At 37.3% G+C, this 23,398-nt stretch overlaps 1 protein-coding gene across 5 annotated transcripts in view; it reads left to right on the top strand.

Moving 5' to 3' along the window:
- SNX7 (sorting nexin 7) overlaps positions 1-23,398 on the top strand; it is a 726,766-nt gene that overhangs the window by 640,171 nt on the left and 63,197 nt on the right. For all 5 annotated transcript variants that reach the window (XR_011487786.1, XM_070467754.1, XM_020911952.2 and 2 more), the window contains one exon: positions 21,113-21,265. Coding sequence is in view for 4 of the 5 variants with exons in the window: in XM_070467754.1 (XP_070323855.1) it covers positions 21,113-21,265 (153 nt within the window). In the remaining variant the exon portion in view is untranslated. The remainder of the gene's footprint in view (positions 1-21,112; positions 21,266-23,398) is intronic.

Here is a 23,398-nt window from a genome sequence, read left to right as displayed (position 1 = left end):
CAGTTTGGCAAATGGCACCATCTTCAAACATTTTTATTACCTTTTGACACATTCCCATCATTATTTGCTTCTTTCTGGTACAACAAGACATTCTAGGCTCTTCCTGCATTTTCTTGCCTGAGCTCTGGAATCAGCCATTTCTCTAACAAGCCCTGGTTAGTATTTTTGGAAAAAATTATGTTTGGGACATTAATATCTTGGCATTAGATATATTCATTGCTTTTTAGATATCATTGTTCTGAGATCTGAGTGGACATAGATACAAAACATTTCTGTATAATCACACATTTTTATATCTATATTGAATTGTCTATTTATATGTATTAAAAACAACAATTTCATACCAATACTTCCAACTTAAACCTGGTAGCATGAGAGTTTATTCTAGTTTTCTTTCTTTCCATATTTGTAGTTCCTTTTCTGACTATGAGAAACAGACTCTCATTATTCTTTGCATATCAACTTATTTGATTGATTTTCTGTTTGTAAGCAATCCTGCATAACTCATGTCATCTTCTCTCCTAAGTGGAGGTACTCCTCACCTCACCCCACTGGACCACAACCACGAGGGAGAGTAGCATCCTCTTTTCTACTCTAGGATCTTGTTCCACGCTGGCCTCGGCTCCCCCGTGCTGCCCACATGGAGTATGCACTTTCTCCCCCTGACTGGGCTGTTACGTCCCATTCCGGACCCCTCTTTGCAGGGACGACCTTATCTTCTTGCTAATACCTTCACATCCTGCTCTGGGCCACCATGCCTTTGCCTCCCTCCCTCCACCAGCATGGACACCATCTTTGCTCTGCATTACCAAATAAGCTTTAGGACTGAATTGTGCGGGAAGGGAAAGGGGAGAGGAAGAACTAACAGTTGCTTTCAGGTGCTCACTATGTTTCCCGCATGGGAAGCAAAAAATCTATTGAGTCCAGTGCGATAGGAAGGAGATGAGGATGGCATAAACCAAGGTGGTAGTTGGGAGATTTTGATCAGAAAAGTTAAGTGATTTGTCCACAGTTGTACAGTTTGTTAATTAATAGAACCAGAACTATAACCTGGCACTGTTCTCCCTGGTCTCTTATAAATACTTTTACCCCCCTAATAGATGGTTTTGAAATCTATTAGGGTGTAAGACTATGAAGGCAGATTAATAATTATATTCTACAAAGATCAAAACAAAAAAGGAATTTTAAGAATCTAGTGATTTTTTTTTTAATCCCTTCAAAAAATATATATATTTAGAATCACAATAAATCAGAAATTGCAACTTGGAAGCACATTTGGAGCATGTAGAGCTGTGATTTCAGAAAGCTGAAATTCTTTTTTTCCCTTCTTTCAAGGAATTATTATATAGAATTTTATTTTAACCAGTCAGTAGTTTTAGTTACACTAAAACTAATGGATGATGATAATGATAATAAGAGCTAATATTCTTTAAGCACTTACCATCTGCTAGGCAGGGTTCTAAGTACTCTAACTGCCTTATTTAAGTCTCACACAATGCAATGAGGTAGATAGTATAACTTTCCTCATTTTACAAATGTGAAAACTGAGGTACCGAGAAAAGTTACTGGCTCCATATTGGATGTGTAGAGGTTGTTGAAGCAGGACTCCAGAAATTGTGCCAGTAACTTGAAAACTATATTCTGAGGTAACATCTGAAAAGATCCTTATCACATGCTCAGATGACTAATATGGATCATTTAGAGTTTTTACTCAGTGTAAAGTCTTGTTGCCATGCCTGCCACAGGACATTATTGGTTATTTGAAATATTCTGTGATAGTGAGCTGGCAGTTTTAATGGTATGAAATTTAGAGTAAATTGACCTGCCTTGCTTATCTCTTAGTAAAAAAAAAAAAGAAGAAGAAGAAGAGAATATGAAGTGAGTTAAGGAGGCACAGTGTATGTCAGTGGTTCTCAGTAGCAGTGTGGCTGGGCAGGAGGGTAAGAGTTTTGGATCCCCAGGTGCAGCTTCAAAATAAACTGCAAACTTGCAGAGGTTCTGTCCTTCCTGGAGGCAGGTTCTGTGCTACTGAAACTCTTTTGACGGAGAAGCTTTTAATCTAAAGTGAGTAAGAGAAAGGACAAAAAAGTGCGTTCAGAACAAATCTCTAATGCATTAAAAGACTTTTCACATCCCCTCACACCAGGAAAATGCTGGGCACAATCTTCATATTCCATTAATGAGGATATAACAGGGGCATGCTTGTATACCACATACGGTCATCACTATCACATGTAGAAATGCACACGTAAGGTTGTGACATGAAGTCACTCAGTCATGTCCAACTCTTTGGGCTCCATGGGCTGTAGCCCACCAGGTTCTCCATCCATGGGGTTTTCCAGGCAAGAATACTGGTGTGGGTTGCCATTTCCTTCTCCAGGGGATCTTCCCCACCCAGGGATCAAATCCAGGTCTCCTGCATTGAAGGCAGATGCTTTACCCTCTGAGCCACCAGGGAAGTCCACACGTAAGGTTACCTTGGCACAGATTTCCCAAAGATGATTTCACACCAGTAGACAAGACTTTCATCCAATGTCAAATTTTTAGCTGTGATGTTTAGATTAACTTAACTTATACACATTTAATATCACATACATATATGAATGTGTGACTCAGTTTACACATTAAATGACTTATGAATGTAGAAATATAATCTTTTGCACTTCCACATGCATCTTCAACACCCCTTTGAGTCATGTAACATTCTCTTTTCAGTGGAAGAAGTGATATGGTTATACATTTCAACAACCAGAAAGAAGGAGCTCAGAGTCTCTATGTCTCTGTCTCATTTTTAGTCCCTGTATGTGTCCCTCAGATGTTATCCCCAACCACCAGTTCTCATTTGTAGAACATTAGGAATGTCAACATTTCATTGTTCCCCAAAATATATTTCTTGATCTCTAACATAAGCAATTAGCATGTTGCTTAAAACCCACCAAAATGATTGATTTGAATATGTAATATATTGTGTGTGTGTGTGCTCAGTCATGTCCATCTCTTTGCGTCCCCATGGACTATAGCCTACCCTGCAACTCTGTCCATGGAATTTTCCAGGCAAGAATACTGGAGTGGGTTGCCATCTCCTACTCCAGCAAATCTTCCTGACCCAAGGATCAAATCTGCGTCTCCTGCTTTGGCAGGCAGATTCTTTACCACTGAGCCACCTGGAAAGCCCATAATAAATTCACATGGTTCAATATTCATCAATTTTAAAGCACACATTTAATGAAGTCTCCTTCCTGTCTTATATGCTATCTCCCCAATTCCCACTCCCCACTTGTGTGCATGCTGCCGTTTGTTACTTTTGTAGCCTTCCAGTTTACTTTATGGATGTGCAACAAATAGAAATATACATTCTGATTTTACTTTTTAATGAATGTAATGATATGCTATAAAGATTTCTGTACTTTTCTTTATTAATATAACACATCTTATAGCATTCCAGTTATTAGTCTTTTATAGCTACATGATCTTCTGATATATACATGTATCAAAATTTATTTAATCTGATTCCTACTGGTGAAAATTTATTTTTGACCTTTTGCTACTCTAAGCAATGCTTCAGTGAATACCTTGTGCATGCATTATTTTGTGAATGTGCCAGTAGATCTGTGGAATAAATACCTAAAAATGAAATTGCTGAACCAGAGACTATTCAGTTTTGATAGTTCATTATTAATTGTTCAGTCTTGAACAAGTTAGCTAATTTCTTGTCAACTTTTTTCTTATCTTTGATAGGGATTCAGATGGAAAAGAAATTAATGTATGAAAAAGCCTCAAGAATTCACTTGATTAAAAGTCTAATGTACACACTACGTCAGCAAAGATAACATTTAGTCACTAGACTTTTTGATCCATCACCTAAATATTTTTGAGCACATCTCCCCATATGTGTATATTTTAAATTTACTAATTATCTCTACTTATACTACTATACTTATATATTTTATCTTTATTATAAACTATGCATGTAAGTTAAAAACATTACATGAGTTAAATAGAAGGTGGTCAAAAGGTACAAACTTCCAGTTATCAAATAAGTGATGGGGATGTAATGTATAGGGTGGTGACTATAATTAATAATACTCTATTTTATATTTGAATTCCTAAGAGAGTAAATCTTAAAAGTTCAATAGATCTAATCACAAGAAAGAAATATGGTAAATATGTGTGGTGATGGATGTTAGGTAGACATCCATATTGTGGTAATCATTTCTCAATATGTACATATATCAAATAATTTTGTTGAACACTTGAAACTAACGTAATGTTTTTTGTCAACTGTTTGCTCCACTGTTCATGGGATTTCCCATGCAAGAATACTGGGGTGGATCCCCATTTCCTTATTCAGGGGATCTTCCCGACTCAGGGATCAAACCTGCATCTCCTGTGTCTCCTGCATTGGCAGGCAGATTCTTTACCACTGAGCCACCTGGAAGCCCCCAATAAAAAAGAGTTAAATATAAATGGAAGTTCCTTCATGTAGCCTATGAGCTATCTGATATATGTCCTGAAATTTATGGACCCCTTATGGAATTTTGTAATATAGTAGAGTTGGATAACAAATTAGGGAACCTGGAAACTCTGGGAGAAAGGTACAAAAAAGTAACTTAAACTTCAATAAGCATTCCTTTTTCTTGTTAGTAAAATGGGGAAAATAATATTCATATTATGGATGTATAGTGAGAATTGAATGAGATAATATGTGTGATATTGTTTGGTTAAGTAGTGAATAAAAATATTTAATGGCAGAAAATTGTATGACCTGTGAAGGTCTATAAAATACACGCTTAGATTTGGCTTTGAAACAGTTATTAACTTTATTGAAACCTAATGATAGTATGGCATATCATTTTTCTAGGCTTCAATTATGTTCTTCCGAAATAAATATAGGAAATTATACCTAAAGAATTAAAAGACTTGATTAAAAATTTTTTTTCAGGAGCCATATCATTTCTTTTTTAAAGGTTTATATTAATAGGGCTCAGGGAAGCAGTAGGAAAAAAGATTAATCCTCTTCTGTCTTATATGTTTTTACTGTGCTTCTGTTGTGCAGAAGAGATCACTATACTTCCTAAAATGGGGCTGTTTAAATAATTGGCTTTCTGTTGCCTCCAGTGTCATGATTATTCCTTATTTGAATGATGTTAATGGTGCTGGAGGTACTGACTTGAAAGGTGATGTGTCAACTGTGTTAGTGGGTGTTTTATGACTTAATTTGTCATTTTAAGAGAATGCATTGTGTTTTACTGAACAAGTTACATTTGGATAATAAAATTGGCAGTGAATTTCAGGAAGAGAGGTTTCTACTTTTTAAGAAAAGTGTGTATTATAAAGTATATAAAAAAGGTATGCACGTGTAGTAATCACATGTATGCTTGAGCAGCATTGTGTAATCAAGCATCTCATTTTTCAGACACATCTTAACCTCTCTCACAAATCAGAAAATAATGTAATTTTATTGTTAAGAGCCCTCTTCTCCCTCCCCTGCAATTTAATTAATACTTGTTAAGAAGAGGTAGCTGTCAGATTAGAACTGAATTCTAGAATTTTCTATTGTCTTCTGATGGAGTGGCAATCTAAATCTTTTTATTTAGGTATATTATTTTCAAGGACTTTCAAAATGATAATTCCTCAGCTTTTCTGATTATGAAGAGAAATTTTTAGCATTTGAATAAATAGATTGAATGTTTTTTTTTTCCATAAAAGGCAATAATAGAGAAGCTATTTAAAAAGAAAAAAGTGAAGATACTCATAAGTAAGAATAGCTATTATCCTCAAGTTGTATTGTTTTGCTCAGAAATTTTGGTGATACATACCTTTAGGATAAGGTACAGGCAGCTTGTAAGTTTCTGAGGTATTTCACAGTGTAATGAAACAGTCCTTGGAAAGGAATGGTGAAACAGGACTAGATTTGTTACTAATATTTCATCTTTCTGAAATCATTAATTTATTCTACAAATATTTACCACATTTCTAAGTAGTGAGTACTAAGGATAGAATGGTCAAAAGATAGACACATGGATCATGTTACAACTTATATTGTAACAGGAAAGTGCATAAACATACATAAAATGATTGTCCTAATGAATGTTAAGGAGAGAACAGTGGAGTGAGATGGAGAGAGTAGTGAAAAAATACCTACATTGTACATAAATGCTATTCTGATAAGAACTACCTGAGGAACTGGTACTTAATCTGATATTAAAGGAGGTACTCAATAGAAGATTTAAGGTAGAATAGTTTTTAGAAACCATGCTTTTTTTGGTCTTCTTTGATATCTCTCAATAAAGTTTTAGAATGTTTTTTCAAAAAGGTCTTCTACACTTTTTCATAAGTTTATTCCAGAATATTTTATATTTTGTTTGTATTTGTCATAAATTATTACTACATATTTAAAAGTTTTTCTTTTCTAACTTTGGTTGTGCTAGAATATAGAAATATAATTTACTTTTTCATATTTATCTTTTGTCAGTCTTCTAAATTATTTTTATAATAATTTTTGATAACTTCTTTATATAATATTTGAAATTTTTATGTAGAAAATCTTATGGGTGTATATTAATAGTTTTGTCCTATTTATTCAATCTTTATACCTTGTATTTATTTTTTCATTCTTATTGATCTGGCTAAAAGATGCATTATAAAGTTATTAGTGATGGGACATCCTTGTATTATCCCTGTTGTTTCTGTTGTTCAGTTGCTAAGTCATGTCTGACTCTTTGCGACCCCCATGGACTGCAGCATGCCAGGCCCTTCTGTCCTTCACGATCTCCTGGAGCTGCACATATTCATGTCCATTGAGTCAGTGATGCTGTATAACCATTTCATCCTCTTCTGCCCCTTTCTCCTTTTGGCTTCAATCTTTCCCAGCATCAAGGTCTTTTTCCAGTGAATCGGCCCTTCACATCAGGTGGCCAAAATATTGAAGCTTCAGTTTCAACATCAGTCCTTCTAATGAATATTCAGGGTTGATTTCCTTTAAAATTGACTGGTTTACTGATGCTAAAGTAAATTTTTTGGAGATTTTTTTCCATTAGTAATGATGCTTGCTAAACTTTTAAAATTACATATTTTTAATCGGGCTGAGGCAGTTTTTATTTACTCCTATGTGATGACAAGTTGATTCATAAGTGGGTGTTGAAATTTATTGAATGGTTTCCTGTACCAGCTAATGTAGTATGTTTTTCTCCATTATTCACTTAATTTGGTGATTTACACTAAGACATTTTCTCATTTTAACCATCCTTGTATCACTGAGATAAATTCAACTTGGCCCTTGTTCGATTTGGCTAGCTCAACTTAAAATTTAGGACTTTTGTGTTTACATTTCTGAAGAAGAATGATTGGTCGTCATGTTGTGTATTTCAAACTTACACGTTTTCTGGGGTCAATTATACCCCGGTTCTGCCCCATAATAAAGCTGGGGGACAGGGGAAAGAATGATTTGTAATTACCATTGTTTGTATTAGAAAAGAGTAATTTGTGTGACGTTGTGATTATTCATTAGGAAGAGAACTTTTCCGATAATGCATTAGAAGCAGACCCTTTTAAGTGTTCAGATATTAGAAGCCCAGTCATAGTATTGGATAGAAACAGTCACAGGGTGAGGAAAAGTGATGCTTACTTGCTATCCTAGTAATATCAGGGATAAGTGATGAAGGGTGAGTAACTAACAGAGAAGTTGGTTTTTTCTTAGACAAGTAAGTGGAATTTTCCCTAGATTGCTGTTTAGCAGTAATAGATCAAAGTAGTTGAAAAAGTTTGGCTTTTCTTCTATCATCCTGGCCACTATTCCTGAAGAAATAGACTGTGAGGAAACTTCTTTTTCAATCCGTAATTTTTATTAATGATACTTTGATAAAACTTGGTAATCTTCGCAGTTAACTCACCTAGAATTACCATGCCAACATGTATTAATTCCTTGTAAGTATGTAGTTCAGCAACCAAGCAGATTTACTTCTAACACATTGTAATGCAGTGTGTAGTTCAAACATTCTTATCAAAAGTGTTTATTTTCTTTGGTACAGGGAAGTTGGAATGTATACCCCAGTAGTCAGAGACACATCTATGACCAATGCAAGCTTAAAATTTCTTTACAATCTCCTGTTTTATTAAAGTTTCATATAAGTATCACTATTCCTTAATATATTTATGTTTATGTTAATTTAAATATTTTTCTCTGATCTCCATAAAATATCTATATCAAGATTATGCCATGTTTATTTATGGCATTGATGATCCTCTAGATTATCACTGAGTATTGATGTGGATATAGAAATCCCAATTTAAGAAACACCCATCAAGGCGTTCTGTAACTTGTCTCATCATGAAACTATCCGAATTGGGAGGATTTTTCACTTTAAGTGAAGATTTACCTTTGTGACATCAGTATGCCAAAAATTGAGTGAGAAAAAAGAAATATTTCACATAGGGGCACTGTGCCTAGTAGGTACTCTTGACACACAGCTGATGTTCAACGAATAGTTCTTGAATGAACTAATATATTTTCTAAAAACTAATCTCTGGTAAATAAGAAAAACTAAAAGCTTAAGAGAATGTTTCAAAGTACAGGGGGTCTTCTTAAGTTGCTGGACAGGTTTTTTTAGTTACGAGGTAGTATACTTTTAAGGTCAGTTAGACTAAGGTCCACACCTGCATTTTTTATCTTAAGATTTATCATTCCATAATTAGCAAGATACTAATATATCTTGTTTTAGAGTGGAATAATGTATTGATGTGATGTGATAACCTAGTTCCTCAAAATGGAGGTAATTTCTGGTCTTTTTGGTCTTGCTCATCTGATTTGGAGGAGGGCCTGATGGAATGGCCTTACATAGACTATATATGCCTGACTACATTGTCCGTTTCAGTCACCAACACTCCTAGATATCTTGGGGACATTTGGGGAGCTTTCTGACCTATTACCATCTCTTTGTTGCTCCAAAGTTGTTCTTTTTACATGCCTGCCCTCAGTAAGGAATCCCTAACTTAGTAGAAGTAAACTGGCAGATTCAGTCAGGACATTTCTGAACCCTACAGTAATCCTTTCATAATCACTTCAGAGTGCCACTCTAACCCTAACATGTATTCAGTGCTTAAGTCCCAGGCACTTTGCTAACACATTATTCAACACAGTCCTATGAAGTGGGTACTTTCTTTCTCCTCATTTTACAGACGAGGAAACTGCAACCTATCAAAGAACTAAATTTAGCTAAGATGACACAGGATTCCCATCCATGGACTTCAGAGCCCAACCTCTAGATCACTTAGAGTGTGTGTGATTATGAATTTATTAAATTTCAGGAAAAAAAGAAGAGGAGGAGCCAAATACAACTTATCCATACTCCAAGACAACTAAAAAAGATGAAATAAGGGTATTGTTGGATATAAAGCTAGATTTCCTCTTTTAGGGAAAACTATGAGTCTAGATGGCCTTACTTTCTTCAGATTTTGTTTGGAAGGTACTTCCTTATTTTATGAAACAAAGCAAAACACAGACTCAGTGATAGATTCTAAGGCAGTTGATCAGATGACACAGAGGGAACGCCCAATGCACTGTGGATCTGAAACCCTTCCTAGATTGTAGCCCCCAGCTACAGTAACCTTCCCTCTCGTATTCATCCCTGTGTCCTTGCTCATGTGCCTACGCCAGTGCCTGGCACGTAGTAAGAACTTAAAGATTTTTTAAATAAATGTTTACTTTGATACTCTATTTGTATTTTATTTGTATTCTACTTGTATTCTATATTTTATTTTTTATACTCTTATTTTGTATTTTGTACTATATTTGTATATTGGAGGATGGAGGTTTAAGGAGTACAAATAAATAAAATTAAAATGGAAGTGGCCAGGAAACATTAAAAAAAAAAAAAGAAAAGAAAAACTTGGATTGAGTTTGCCAAACAATTCAGAAGAAGAAATACATAACTGAGAACTGGCCGAAGGATGTTAAAGCTTTTCAGATTCATCGTCTGCAGAGTTTGTTAACATTACTGAAAACTTGAACCAGCTAGACTGAGGGGAAGAAAGCTACCTCTAAGAGTTATAGAGAAAGTTAAATGAGATGCTCTATGTGACATGCAGCTCCAGACCTGATCACAGAAGGAACTCAGCATTGTTAAGTGAGCAGGCAGGTGTTGTGAATGTGCAACATAAACACAGTTCCTTTCCCTAACTCTCTCCCCTCCATAGCTGCAAGCCACTTCTTGTAAATCCCTCCTTTTCTTGCTATCAGATCTTTCTTGATAGTGTTAGAGACAAGGAAAACCAAGATAATCAAAATGTTTTCCAGCAAAAATATAAAGGCTGTTTGTCATCTCCTTAATAACAACAGTGATTTCACTCATCTGACTGGCTAGGTGGTCACACAGATTTTGTGCCATCCCTCCAAAAGTTAATTGCTTTCTTTCATAGTCTTTGTGGAATCTAAAGCCTTTCTAAGTGAAGTGAAAGGTGCTCAGTGGTGTCCAACTCTCTGCGACCCCAGGAACTGTAGCCTGCCAGGCTTCTCTGTCCATGTGATTTTCCCAGCAAGCATATTGGAGTGGGTTGCCATTCCATTCTCCAGGCAGTCTTCCAGATTCAAGGTTTGAACTTCGGTCTTCTGCATTGTAGGCAGATTCTTTACCTCTGAGAGAAGCCCAAAAGTAATTCCTAAACACCTGCGTTCCCCTACCAGAAAGTCCTAATGAGATCTCAGAGTCCATTTGTAGGAGGAAATGGTTAAACGTAGGAGGAAAAAGTCCACTTGCATGTTTCAGTTCAGTTCAGTTGCTCAGTTGTGTCCGACTCCTTCCAACCCCATGAGCTGCAGCATGTCGGGCCTCCCTGTCCATCACCAACTTCCAGAGCTTATTCAAACTCATATCCATTGAGTTGGTGATGCCATCCAACCATCTCATCCTCTGTCATCCCTTTCCCCTCCTGCCTTCAATCTTCTCAGCACACGGGTCTTTTCTAATGAGTTGGTTCTTCACATCAGGTGGCCAAAGTATTGGAGTTTCAGCTTCAGCATCAGTCCTTACAATGAATATTCAGGACTGATTTCCTTTAGGATTAACTGGTTGGATCTCCTTGCAATCCAAGGGGCTCTCAAGAGTCTTCTCCAACACCACAGTTCAGAAGCATCAATTCTTCAGCGCTCAGCTTTCTTTATAGTCCAACTCTCACATCCATACATGACTACTGGAAAAGCCTTAGCTTTGACAAGACGGACCTTTGTTGGCAAAATGTTGGACCATGGTATAGCCAAGCAAATCCAGTGAAATAATTCTTATCTCTATTGATAAATATAAAATTTCTTGCCTTTGTGTTGGAAAAACTTTGACAGAAATAGCATCAAAAGATCAACCTTAAATCTTAAGAGCAAAAGTCCTACTTAATCATCTTAATCATTAAAGCACACTTTAATCTCTAAGAAGAAAAGCCTAATTATTTTCAAACATTTAGTATTAGATCAAATATGTACACTCTGGATACATGAGGCCTTACCAGGTGGCTGAGGTGGTAAAGAATCCCCCAGCCAATGCAGGAGACACAGGCAAGAGATGCAGATTTGATACCTGGGTAAGGAAAATATCCTGGAGGAGGAAATGGCAACCGATGCCAGTTTTCTTGACTGGGAAATCCCATGGACAGAGGAGCCTGACGGGCTATAGTCCATGGGATCTTGAAGAGTCAGACATGACTGAAACAACTGAGCACATCCTCACTGGATATACTGTAAATACCTCTCATATAGCTTATGAGCACATCAGTTCAGCTCAGTTCAGCTCTGTCTCTCTGTTTGCAACCCCATGAACCGCAGCATGCCAGGCGTCCCTGTCCATCACCAACTCCTGGAGCCCACCCAAACCCATGTCCATTGAGTCGGTGAGGCCATCCAACTGTCTCATCATCTGTTGTCCCCTTCTCCTCCTGCCCTCAATCCTTCCCAGCATCAGGGTCTTTTCAAATGACTCAGCTCTTCGCATCAGGTGGCCAAAGTATTGGAGTTTCAGCTTCAACATCAGACCTACCAATGAACACCCAGGACTGATCTCCTTTAGGATGAACTGGTTGGATCTCCTTGCAGTCCAAGGAACTCTCAAGAGTCTTCTCCAACACCACAGTTCAAAAGCATCAATTCTTCTGTGCTTGGCTTTCTTTATAGTCCAACTCTCACATCCATACATAACTACTGGAAAAACCATATCCTTGACTAGATGGACCTTTGTGGACAAAGTAATGTCTCTGCTTTTTAATTACTGTCTAGGTTGGTCATAACTTTCCTTCCAAGGAGTAAGCGCCTTTTAATTTCATGGCTGCATAGGTGATCCCATTTTATAAAATTTGTGTCCAAGCTTTATTATAAAATATTTTTGGCAACTTATTTGTGTGGAATATGTTCTTTTCAGCAATATTTTAAAATATTTTTTCATATTTTATTTGCAATCCTATTTTATTCACTTTCCTAACTTTGATTATATCCTATTTCATTCATTAGTCTAACTGATCATACCATTCACATCTATATTATTTTATTTATAAATAGATATTTCTGATATAATTTTCAGGGCCACATTTTTTCACAAAGAAAAAAATAAAGTATCTTTATTGTGGGATTCTAAAATGTTCTATCATATATCTTTTTTATTAAGTTAATAAAATACTAATTTTCTATGAAAAATTTTAATAATTTGTTAAAGAAAGGTGATAAACAAACTATATTTGCATAGATTTATGTAACTTTTCTATAAAATTAGATCTATTTCTGATGATTGTATTTATAAGAAAGTATGTTGTTACAAATTTAAATGTAATAGAACAATAAAATATACAAAAGGCCTATTTTAACAAAAATTATGAAAATTCTATAAGGTTTCTTGGTGTCACTTTCTAAAGTCAGCTTTGAGGGAATAAGGAGGAAAACCTCCAAGGTGGTTAATTGGGTTTGAGGGACTCTGCACCTGTGGTTGCCTTAGCAGATGCATGCCTTAGCAGGCATGTACTTCAAACACTGAGTAACTATTAAAAATAGTGGAATGGTTTATACCTGTTTAATGGTTCCCAGGGCTATCCCTTAGAATGTAGCTTTTATTTCCTAGCACTAATGAATGATTTGGGTGGATTCGTGCAAATCATTTTACCCACTTTCCCACTTGACCTGTGACAAACATACATAATGTGATATAACTACGGTGCAGAGCTATAAATGATGTGAATGGAACCAGTACATCTGTTCTTGGCTCTTTAGCCATCAGGGCTTTCTCTAGATATCTTTGAACTGAATCAAAGAAACAAAACAAGAAGCAACACCCTTCACCTGAATCTAGGATACCTCCAAGTTGATGGGCTATGACATGAACCTCATGTATCTTTTATTCTTTGATTTGACACCCACCTCTTAGACTGTACTTTTCTGGATGAGAAATAATGAAGTGTAGTAATTATGTAATATGTTGATACTGTGTGCATGCTAAGTTGCTTCAGTCATATCTGACTCTTTGCAACCCCTCTTTGCAACGGACTGTAGTCTGGCAGGCTCCTCCATCCATGGGATTCTCCAGGCATGAATACTGGAGTGGGTTGCCGTTTCCTCCTCCAGGGGATCTTTCAGGCTCAGGGATTGAACCTGGGGCTCTTAAACATCTCCTACATTGGCAGGCAGGTTCTTTACCACTAGCGCCACCTGGGAAGCCCTTATTGAAGCCTTGATATCAATGGTGGATTATTTTTAGCATGATCTTTTTTTTCCCATTGTTATTTCATTATTTTTCCCTCTGTGACCCTGTCCCTTCTCAGGGATCAGTATTTTTTTTTCCACTTTGTAAGAGTTGGAGTAAATTTTTAGTGAAATATGTCACAGGGTTGACTTCCAAAAGTTGTTTTGGAGTGACCTCACTCTGCATAACTATTACGGTTGTCTTTAGGCCTTCATTTCCTCTTACCCTACCTGACTGGTTCTTCCAGTGAATGTTATCCAGTTTAAAAGATCAGATGATCTTTTCTTTTAATGCCCACACTTAATTACTTGTCAGCCCGCTACTGATTCTGTCTCTCAGGATCTCCTCCTCTCAGCATTGTTATGCTCCCTTCCTGGTCCTCTTCCCTAAAATTCTTCAGTGATTCCACTTGTTTTTTTCTTTTTTTTTTTAGTTAAAAATCCAGATTCCCCCTCCTCCCCGGGAAATTCCTTTAGTATCTGGCAGGAGCATGTGTCTTTTTCCTCTTTTCAGTTCAGTTCAGATGCTCAGTGGTGTCTGACTCTTTGTGACCCCATGGATTGCAAGTACTCTAGGCTTCCCTGTCCATCATTAACTCCCAGAGCTTGTTCAGACTCATGTCCATCGAGTCAGCGATGCCATCCAACCATCTAATCCTCTGTTGTCCCCCTCTCCTCCTGCCTTCAGTCTTTCTCAGCAAATGAGTCAGTTCTTCAAATCAGGTGGCCAAAGTATTGGAGTTTCAGCTTCAGCATCAGTTCTTCCAATGAATATTCAGGACTGATCTCCTTTAGGATGGACTGGTTGGATCTCCTTGCAGTCCAAGGGACTCTCAAGGAGTCTTCTCCAACACCACAGTTCAAAAGCATCAGTTCTTTGGCGCTCAGCTTTCTTTATGGTCCAACTCTCACATCCATACATGGCTACTGGAAAAACTATAGCTTTGACTATATGGACCTATGTAGGCAAAGTAATATCTCTTTTTTCCTCTTTTGCTCTTCTCCCACTCACACTCCAGGTACAAACCTTGACAAACCACTTGCACTTTTTAGAAACTTCAAAGTAAACTTGCTTCTAGGACTGTACACCCTATTTGCTTTACATGAGATGTATATCACATTTTATCTAGTTGTTTTTATTTTTCCCCTTAGGCATGAGTTCTTGGGGCAGAGTCAGTTTTTTCACCCTTCATCTTAATTCTTAACACAGAAAGTAAGGATGGATGCTGAGTGAGTGCTGCTGGATGAGTGAGAGGGAGTGAGCCAAATCCTTATAATTTTGCTTGCTGTTTCCACAGTTCCTGTGCAGATTAATTGGTTTCTTTCTTCCTGTCCTCCTTCCTTTCCTACTGGCCAAAGTCTTTCAGTGGCTTACCTTTTCCTACAGAATGCATTTTATGCTCATTATCATTTATACCCTCTAGTCGTCAGTCTTCAGTTAGCCTGTCCAACTGTTCTTCTCATGTTTCATCTTATGCGTGTATTAGTCTCACAGTTATGTCCAGCTCTTTGTGACACCATGGACTGTAGCCCACCAGGCATCTCTGTCCATGGAATTCTCCAGGCAAGAATATTCCATTCTCTAGGGGAGCTTCCCGATCCAGGGATCAAACCTGGGTCTCCCACATTGCAGGCAGCTTCTTTACCATCTGCACCACCAGGGAAGCCCATGTTTCTTCCTAACTACTTCCAAACCTATCTCTTATCCATTCTTTTATCATGCTCTATACCGTAACATCCCTGTGGTTTTAATCATGCCACACCCATTCATTACCTAGCAGTTTCACACTTGGAATGTCCCCTACCCCTGTTAGAATTAATCCTCCATTCTGTATCTTTCTATATTCTAATTTAATTTTTTTCCTCCATTACTGTATATATCACATTCTGCTTTGAGTGATTGTCATTGGTTTTTGTTTTATTTTTGCATATCTATTTTCTGTTAGATTTGGCTTCCCTGGTGGCTCAGTGGTAGAGAATCCACTTGCCAATGCAGGTGATGTGGTTTTGATCCCTGGGTTGGGAAGATCCCCTTGAGAAGGAAATGGCAACCCACTCCAGTATTCTTGCCTGGGAAATCCTGTGGACAGAGGAGCCTGGTAGGTTGTAGTCCATGGGGAAACAAAAGAGTTGGACAAACAACAACAAAAGCATTCTATTAGATAACAACTCCTTGAGGTAAAAGCTGAATTAGTTTAAAGCTGAAAGCCATAGGCAAGGTTCAGTTCAGTTCATCCGCTCAGCCATGTCCGACTCTTTGCAAACCCATGGACAGAAGCATGCCTGGCCTCCCTGTCCAACACTAACTCCCAGAGTTTACTCAGGCTCACGTCCATTGAGTCGGTGATGCCATCCAACCATCTCATCCTCTGTTATCCCCTTCTCCTCCTGCCTTCAATCTTTGTCAGCATCAGGATCTTTTCCAATGAGACAGTTCTTCACATCAAGTGGCCAAATATTGGAGTTTCAGCTTCATCATCAGTCCTTCCAATGAATATTCAGGACTGATTTCTGTTAGGGTGGACTGGTTGGATCTCCTTGCAGTCCAAGGGGCTCTCAAGAGTCTTCTCCAACACCACGGTTCAAAATAATCAATTCTTTGGTGCTCAGCTTTCTTTATGGTCCAACCTTCACATCCATACATAATTACTGGAAAAACCATAGCTTTGACTAGATGGACATTTTTTGGTTAAAGTAATGTCTCTGCTTTTTAATATGCTGTCTAGGTTGTTCATAGCTTGTCTTCCAAGGAGCAAGCATCTTTTAATTTCATGGCTGCAGTCACCATCTGTAGTGATTTTGGAGCCCCCCAAAGTAACGTCTGTTTGTTTCCCCATCTATTTGCCATGAAGTGATGGGACCAGATGCCATAATCTTAGTTTTCTGAATGTTGAATTTTAAGCTGACTTTTTCACTCTCCTCTTTCACTTTCATCAAGAAGCTCTTTAGTTCTTCTTTGCTTTCTGCCATAAGGGTGGTGTCATCTGCATATCTGAGGTTATTGCTATTTCTCCCGGCAATCTTGATTCCCAGCTTGTGCTTCATCCAGCCCAGCATTTCTCATGATGTACTCTGCATATAAGTTAAATAAGCAGGGTGACAATATGCAGCCTTGACATACTCCTTTCCTGATTTAGAACCAGTCTGTTATTCCATGTCCAGTTCTAACTATTGCTTCTTGACCTGCATGCAGATTTCCTAGGAGGCAGGTCAGGTGGTCTGGTATTCCAATCTCTTTAAAGAATTTTTCAGTTTGTTGTGATCCACACAGTCAAAGGCTTTGGCATACAGGTAAAGTAACTTGGGCCTATTCAGCTACAGATAGCTACAGGCAAGGTAACTTGGGGCTATATAGTCACTCTGGAAAGAATAGGTGTTTTGACTTAGTTTGAATCTCTATGATGCCACAGAAAGTTATGTGATCTCCTTTGTATATTTCTCCCAGTTTCTCCTTTGTATATGTCTCCCAGAAGCTAGACAATATTACAAAATGTGCAGCATTATAATGCAGATTAAATGAAATAATGTATGTAAAGCATATAACTTAATATGGTGGCCTGTGGCAGAAATACAATAAATGCTCATTATTATTGTTGCTGTTCCTAGTATTAAAGTATTGAAGAAGGATATTGTTTTGTTTTCCTGAGCCCTTAGTATTAATGGTTTTCATTTAATCGTGTGACTCCTTTTTAGCCAAATATAACTGAAGCTAGAGATTACCACATTAGCCTGTGGTTAAATAGAAATCATTATTTTTACTGTTACACTCTTTTATTACTTATTCTGATATTTCAACATTTTCCTGGCAAAAAGGACTGTTTACTTCTTTAGTTTTTCCACCAACAGAGGGCCAAGTTTCCAGTATTTGTGAAATGAATGATTCAAACTTGAATCTTTTTAAACTCAGTCTTTATGTTGTTTTGCGGTAGAAATTATGAATTTCCTACTTTTAGAGTTATTGAAAGTTTGCCACGTGGTTAGAGGGGCTTCTTTGGTCTGCCAGGCACCTAACATGTATTTTCCCACTTTGGTGAAATTATATTGAGTGTTTATGTTCATAACCTTGACTGTGCCATCTATATGGATGGTTTCTTGTACTGTCCATAGTTTAGCAAGAACTTGCTAAAATTGCAGTCAACTAAGAGAAGGGAGATCTAATAATATGTCTTTATAAATTGGTAGGAAAGATATAGTCCAGATTATTTCTACTTTGAATTAAGTGTTTTGTGCTTATTATCAGTTGGAGTTTCCTAAAAATTAAAATCATGGGAAGATGATTCAGTATGAGGAAATACCTAATATCACTTTCCTTTTTTTCAAACTAGAGTCATGATGGAGTCATCAATAAAAATGGTCAATATATAGCCAGCAAAAATAAGCATTGGTAATATATATTTAGCATGAATTATATAGAATTGGATATATTATCATCTACATTGATAAGAATAAATCAAGAAATTGCACTGGAAATTAATACCTACATCCTGGCAGAGGAATAGCATATTTCCAGAGACTAAAATACTGGAAGAGGAGAGGCAGTCAGCTCCCATTTCACCATCTGGTGATGGTTGTGATAGATAACATTTAGTAGATAAATTGTCGGACACTGTGAACATCAGTTAATGTGTTCATTATCTCAGACAATTTTAAATAAAAATTCTTACAAGATAGGTATCATTATTTTTATGTTCATTTTGTAGATGAAGAATCTAAGCCTTCAAAAAGTAGTCTACCCAATGTCATACAGCTTGTGAAAGACCAGTATGGAGTCTGAGATCAGTTCAACCTATCATTAGTCATATAATCTCAGTGCCATGCTGATGAGGCTGCAGACCTTTCTGTGGATTGGAGTGAAGCCAGAGAATAGGACAGGACTTCTTTAGGAGTGCGGTAGCCCTGAGCCAGAGCAGAAGCACCAGCCAGCCTAACCACCGCTAACAAGGCTAGCAAGATGGGGGGTTGCAGGTTGGTAAAGAGAAGACTTTGTTGTAAAGCCCTCATGGCAGTGATACCATTTTAAGCTCTATCAGGAGGGGAAGCAAGATTTAGAACATATGATTTAGATACTGTTTCCTGAAGCTACTTTCAATAAAGAATTTTGCAGGTCATCCAGCTCCAGTGCAGAGCCATTTTAGACTGCAGAACCTAAGCAGAGGAGAAAAAGTGTAGATACAGTTGGTATAGTTACCTCTTGATCCTAGATATAAAAAAGACACTTTTCTAATCATGTCCATCTGGCTGTGAAAATGGGAAGATTTGATCCAACAACCCATGGAAATGAGGTTTTGTAACCAGCACATGAGCTTTCTATGGATCCTGTTTGAGTTTGGCCTGTCAGTAATTTTACCTTAGCTTATTCCCAAAATCTACCATTAGACATCCCGTTAATGCCCTGTTGGGCTTCCCAGGGGGCACAGTGGTAAAGAATCCATCTGCCAATGCAGGAACTGTAAGAGACATGGGTTTGATCTCTGGGTTGGGTAGATTCCCTAGAGTAGGAAATGGCAACCTGCTCCAGTATTCTTACCTGGAAAATTCCGTAGACAGAAGAGCCTAGTGGGCTACAGTCCATGAGGTTGTAAAGAGTCGGACATGACTAAACAATTGAGCATGCATACCAACACAACACCCTTTTAGACATCCTCTATGATTTAGCAAAATAATTACCCCATAGAGTCATAGGTACCCGTAAAAGTAATAAATGGCCTCCCTGAGATAGTTTACAAACAAAACAAGAAAGTTAAGGGAAAAAAAAAAACTACACATTCCCACCACACACAAACCATGAAAACCAACCCTACATATGAATTAGATCTCCCATAGATAATAAAGAGTTGGACACGACTGAGCGATTAACATTTTACATTTTGCAGATAATAAAAGATTTATATAATACCAAACATCTAATCTGAGGGAAATAAAAGCAAATATGGCTACAATGAAATAAAGTCAGAGTGAAATTTCATAGCAAAATGAATGAATAAAAAGTGATATTTTAAGCAAGCATTGAAAGTAAAACAACATTTTTTTTATTCTAAGACATACATTTTAGCTTTTAACATGCCTGTAATGGGGACCTTCTTAATGGCAGCCTCTTTTGAATACTTGGAGTCAAGGTAATGTATAATGCCCCTTTTATTAATAAAACATGGGAGAAATGGTGTTATTTCTGCCTAATAGTCCCTGCCTTTGGTCTCACTCAGTAAAACCTAGGGCTTTTAACCATGAACTGCATGGCTTAGTAAGATCTGGTCACCCAGCTGCTCCTCTGACTACATCTCCTAGGATCTTCCCTCTTTTTTAACTCTGCCATCTGCTACAGTCATACTGGTCTCCTTGCTCTTCTCGGACCATCCAAACATGCTTCTGCCTCTAGACCATTGCCCTGTTTCTTTCCTCTGCCAAGAATGCTTTTCCTGCTAAGAACTGCGTGATTCACTCTAACATCAACTTTAGATATGACACTTTCTTACTTAGATTTTCCCCAGCCATCTTATCTAAAATTGCATTATTCTTATACTCCTTATCTACCTTTCTACTTCATTTTTCTTTTTGGCACTTATTATCAAATGAGAGATATTTCATTTGTCATGCTTATGGTTTATCTTTCCCAATAGAATATAAGTTCTGGTAAAAGCAGGAATTTTTGTCTGTTGTCTTCATTATTGAATCTCCAGGCCCTTGAAGAATGCCTGATATAGAGAAGGCACTTAGTAAATATATGTATGCTGAATATAAGAATAAATAAAATATGGAAAAATATTTTAAAATTTGTATAAATGTGTTAAATTTAAAGCAATACATTGATGAGTTCCATGCTCAGATGCTGGTGGGTTACTTGGGAGAGGTGTGACTGTCACACACAGCTTGTCTAATGGCATGTGGATTAGGTGTCAAGTGTCTTGAGATATAAGCCTGCCTCTGTTACCAGCTGAATGGAATGTAGCCAGTTAATCCCCTGGGCCTCCAGGCTGGACTGAATAATCTATATGGATGCTATAACATGTCAGTTAATTGAGCATTCTGCTCAAAACAGTTGAAAAGTGAGAAGCAGGAAAGAAAAGCTGAAGATGTGAAACCGTATCTTTTAACATAAATATTATCACCACAAACAGTGGTAATGAGAGAGTTATTGCAAAAGAATTTTGAGATTACTTGTAGTTCATTTTCCTTTGATTTACAAATAGTGAAACTGAGGCCCAAGGTTTGAGAGATTTATCCAAAGTCAAGTGCTTTGGTTGCAGACCTTAGACCTCTACATGATATCTCTGACTATACTGGTGACTCTTCAAAAAAAAATATTCTTGTGCTTTTTAAAAAAAATATAATATTCATCTTAGAGTCAAAGAATTCACTTAGTGGCAGGAATGTATAGATCAGCTGATCTCTCTTTGTGATCTAACACAGCTTACGGAAGAGATTGGAAAACTGGAAGATAAAGTGGAGTGCGCTAATAATGCCCTGAAAGCAGATTGGGACAGATGGAGACAAAACATGCAAAATGATATCAAGTCAGCATTTACAAATATGGCTGAGGAAAACATCCTCTATTATGAACAGGTAATTAGTGATATGCGGTATTGCTTTCTTTTTAAAAAATTATCCTCTCTCTTACTTTCTGTTTGTCTTGTGTTGAAAGAGTCTGTTCAGGAGCCAAGTGTCACGTTCAAAATCCTCTTTGGTGGCTCAGTGCCTTGGAGCTACCAGTCAATAGAGCATCGCCAAACCCACCCACCAACACTACTGTGTTTACCTGTAAGAAGGTGATGAGCTTTCCTTCCTCCACAGCATGCCCAAGTACCTAATTTGAGCTGAGCTTGATGTGAGAGAGAATTTTGCTATCTTTATGTAAAACTCAGAATATAGGGGAAGGGAAAAGAAGTAAGTGCCATTTACACTGGTGGCTCAGACGGTAAAGCATCCGCTTACAATGCGGGAGACCTGGGTTCAATCCCTGGGTCGGGAAGATCTGGAGAAGGAAATGGCAGCCCTCCAGTATTCTTGTCTGGAGAATCCCATGGATGGAGAAGCCTGGTAGGCTACAGTCCACGGGGTCGCAAAGAGTCAGACACGACTGAGCAACTTCACTTTCTTTCACTTTCAAGATTAAGGCTCAGGATGAAAGGAAGCGATTTAAGTTTAAGAAGTAGCCATAAGAAAAACTGAAATGTAATATGTATTAATGAAGTAGACAAGAAATGACTTTTAGCAGTTATACTGAAGTTGTTTCAACCAGTGCCAAATTGAAATGGTTTCATAATATATTACATAAAAAGCTACAAATATTTTATATGTTACAACTGAGCTTGTTTAAACACTGATTTTTTTATTTTCGTATTTTCCTATTATTTCCCTAATTTTAAACAATACCAATAAACTGAACAGAATCTTATATAAGAAAAAAAAAATTAAATGCTACCATTTTGTTTTGTTTGTCTTCCCTTCAGTTTCTTGTTTTGGCAGGATCTGACATCTTAAAAATCATTTGATCAGGCTGCCTAATGATTCTCCTATCTGATTAAAATTTCATTTCCTCTTCTTTTCTTCCCCGGGCTTCCCAGGTGGTTCAGTGGTAAAGAATCCTCCTGCCAATTCAGGGAACACTGGAAACACGGGTTCTATCCTTGGGTCCGGAAGATTCCCTGGAGAAGGAAATGGCAACCCACTCCAGTATTCTTGCCTGGAAAATTCCATGGACAGATGAGCCTGACTGGTTACAGTCCATGGGGTCTCAAAAACTTGGATATGACTTAGCCACTGAGCATGCATGCTCCTTTTCTTGTATTGTTTGCAAAGTCAGGAAATAAACAGAAGTTTGAATGAGCAGGAAATTAGTTCAGAGCTTATACCTTATGTCCCTTCCATCCGCACCTTTCCTCTGTAGCTGTTCATAAGGTCAGAAAGGAACATTAGTTCACTTTAGTTTAGTTCTGTTGGTTTTGTTTGTTTCTTTCTTTCTTTACCTTAGGAAAAGTACCTAATCAACATTTTGATTTTCAAATGATTGTCTTTTTTGAACACAGTAGTATTTATTTTCAGTGAATTTTATGCTATTGCTTAGTTTATCTAGCATATTCTGAACATACTTTTCTTAGAAGGTATATATTAAAATACATCTTTAACCTTATTTCTGTCTGAATATAGGACTATGAAATTGATACATTAAGAAAATTATATTTTGTACTTGGAGTGCTTGCCAGGTTAAAGGTACTTTAAAATATTTTATATTTTGCAAGATTATCTAACTGATACTGATATTTTCATTCAGCAAGAAATACTTGAGCCCCTACTACCACCAGCCACTGTGCTGGGTCCTGGAGAGACCACAGTATGCAAGACAAACACAATCTCTTTCTCATGTTACAATTAAAACAAAGCATTATAATAAAAACTATAATGAGATCCCGGATAGGAAGACTTTGCAGGGGCATCTAACCTAATCTAGAAGGAAAGAGGAAGATTCCTCAGAGGATATATTTAAGCTGAGTCCTGAGTAATGAGTGAGAGGTAGCGAGATTTAGATGTGAGAAAGAGAGTTCCAGGCAGAGAAGACATGCACAAAAGCAGAGAGGTGAGAGAGAACATGTTCAAATTACTGAGGTTCCTTTTGGGAGAATGGTGGAGTGGAGATAGTGTTGAATTGAAAAATGAGGCTTATAGAGGAGGAAAATGTTTCCCTCAACCCTCACAGGA

This window comes from Odocoileus virginianus, chromosome 5 (assembly GCF_023699985.2).
Source record: "Odocoileus virginianus isolate 20LAN1187 ecotype Illinois chromosome 5, Ovbor_1.2, whole genome shotgun sequence".
In the NCBI taxonomy this organism is placed as follows: Eukaryota; Metazoa; Chordata; class Mammalia; order Artiodactyla; family Cervidae; genus Odocoileus; species Odocoileus virginianus.
The sequence above is the reverse complement of the archived record's forward strand: the minus strand, read 5'-3'. Positions and strand labels throughout refer to the sequence as shown.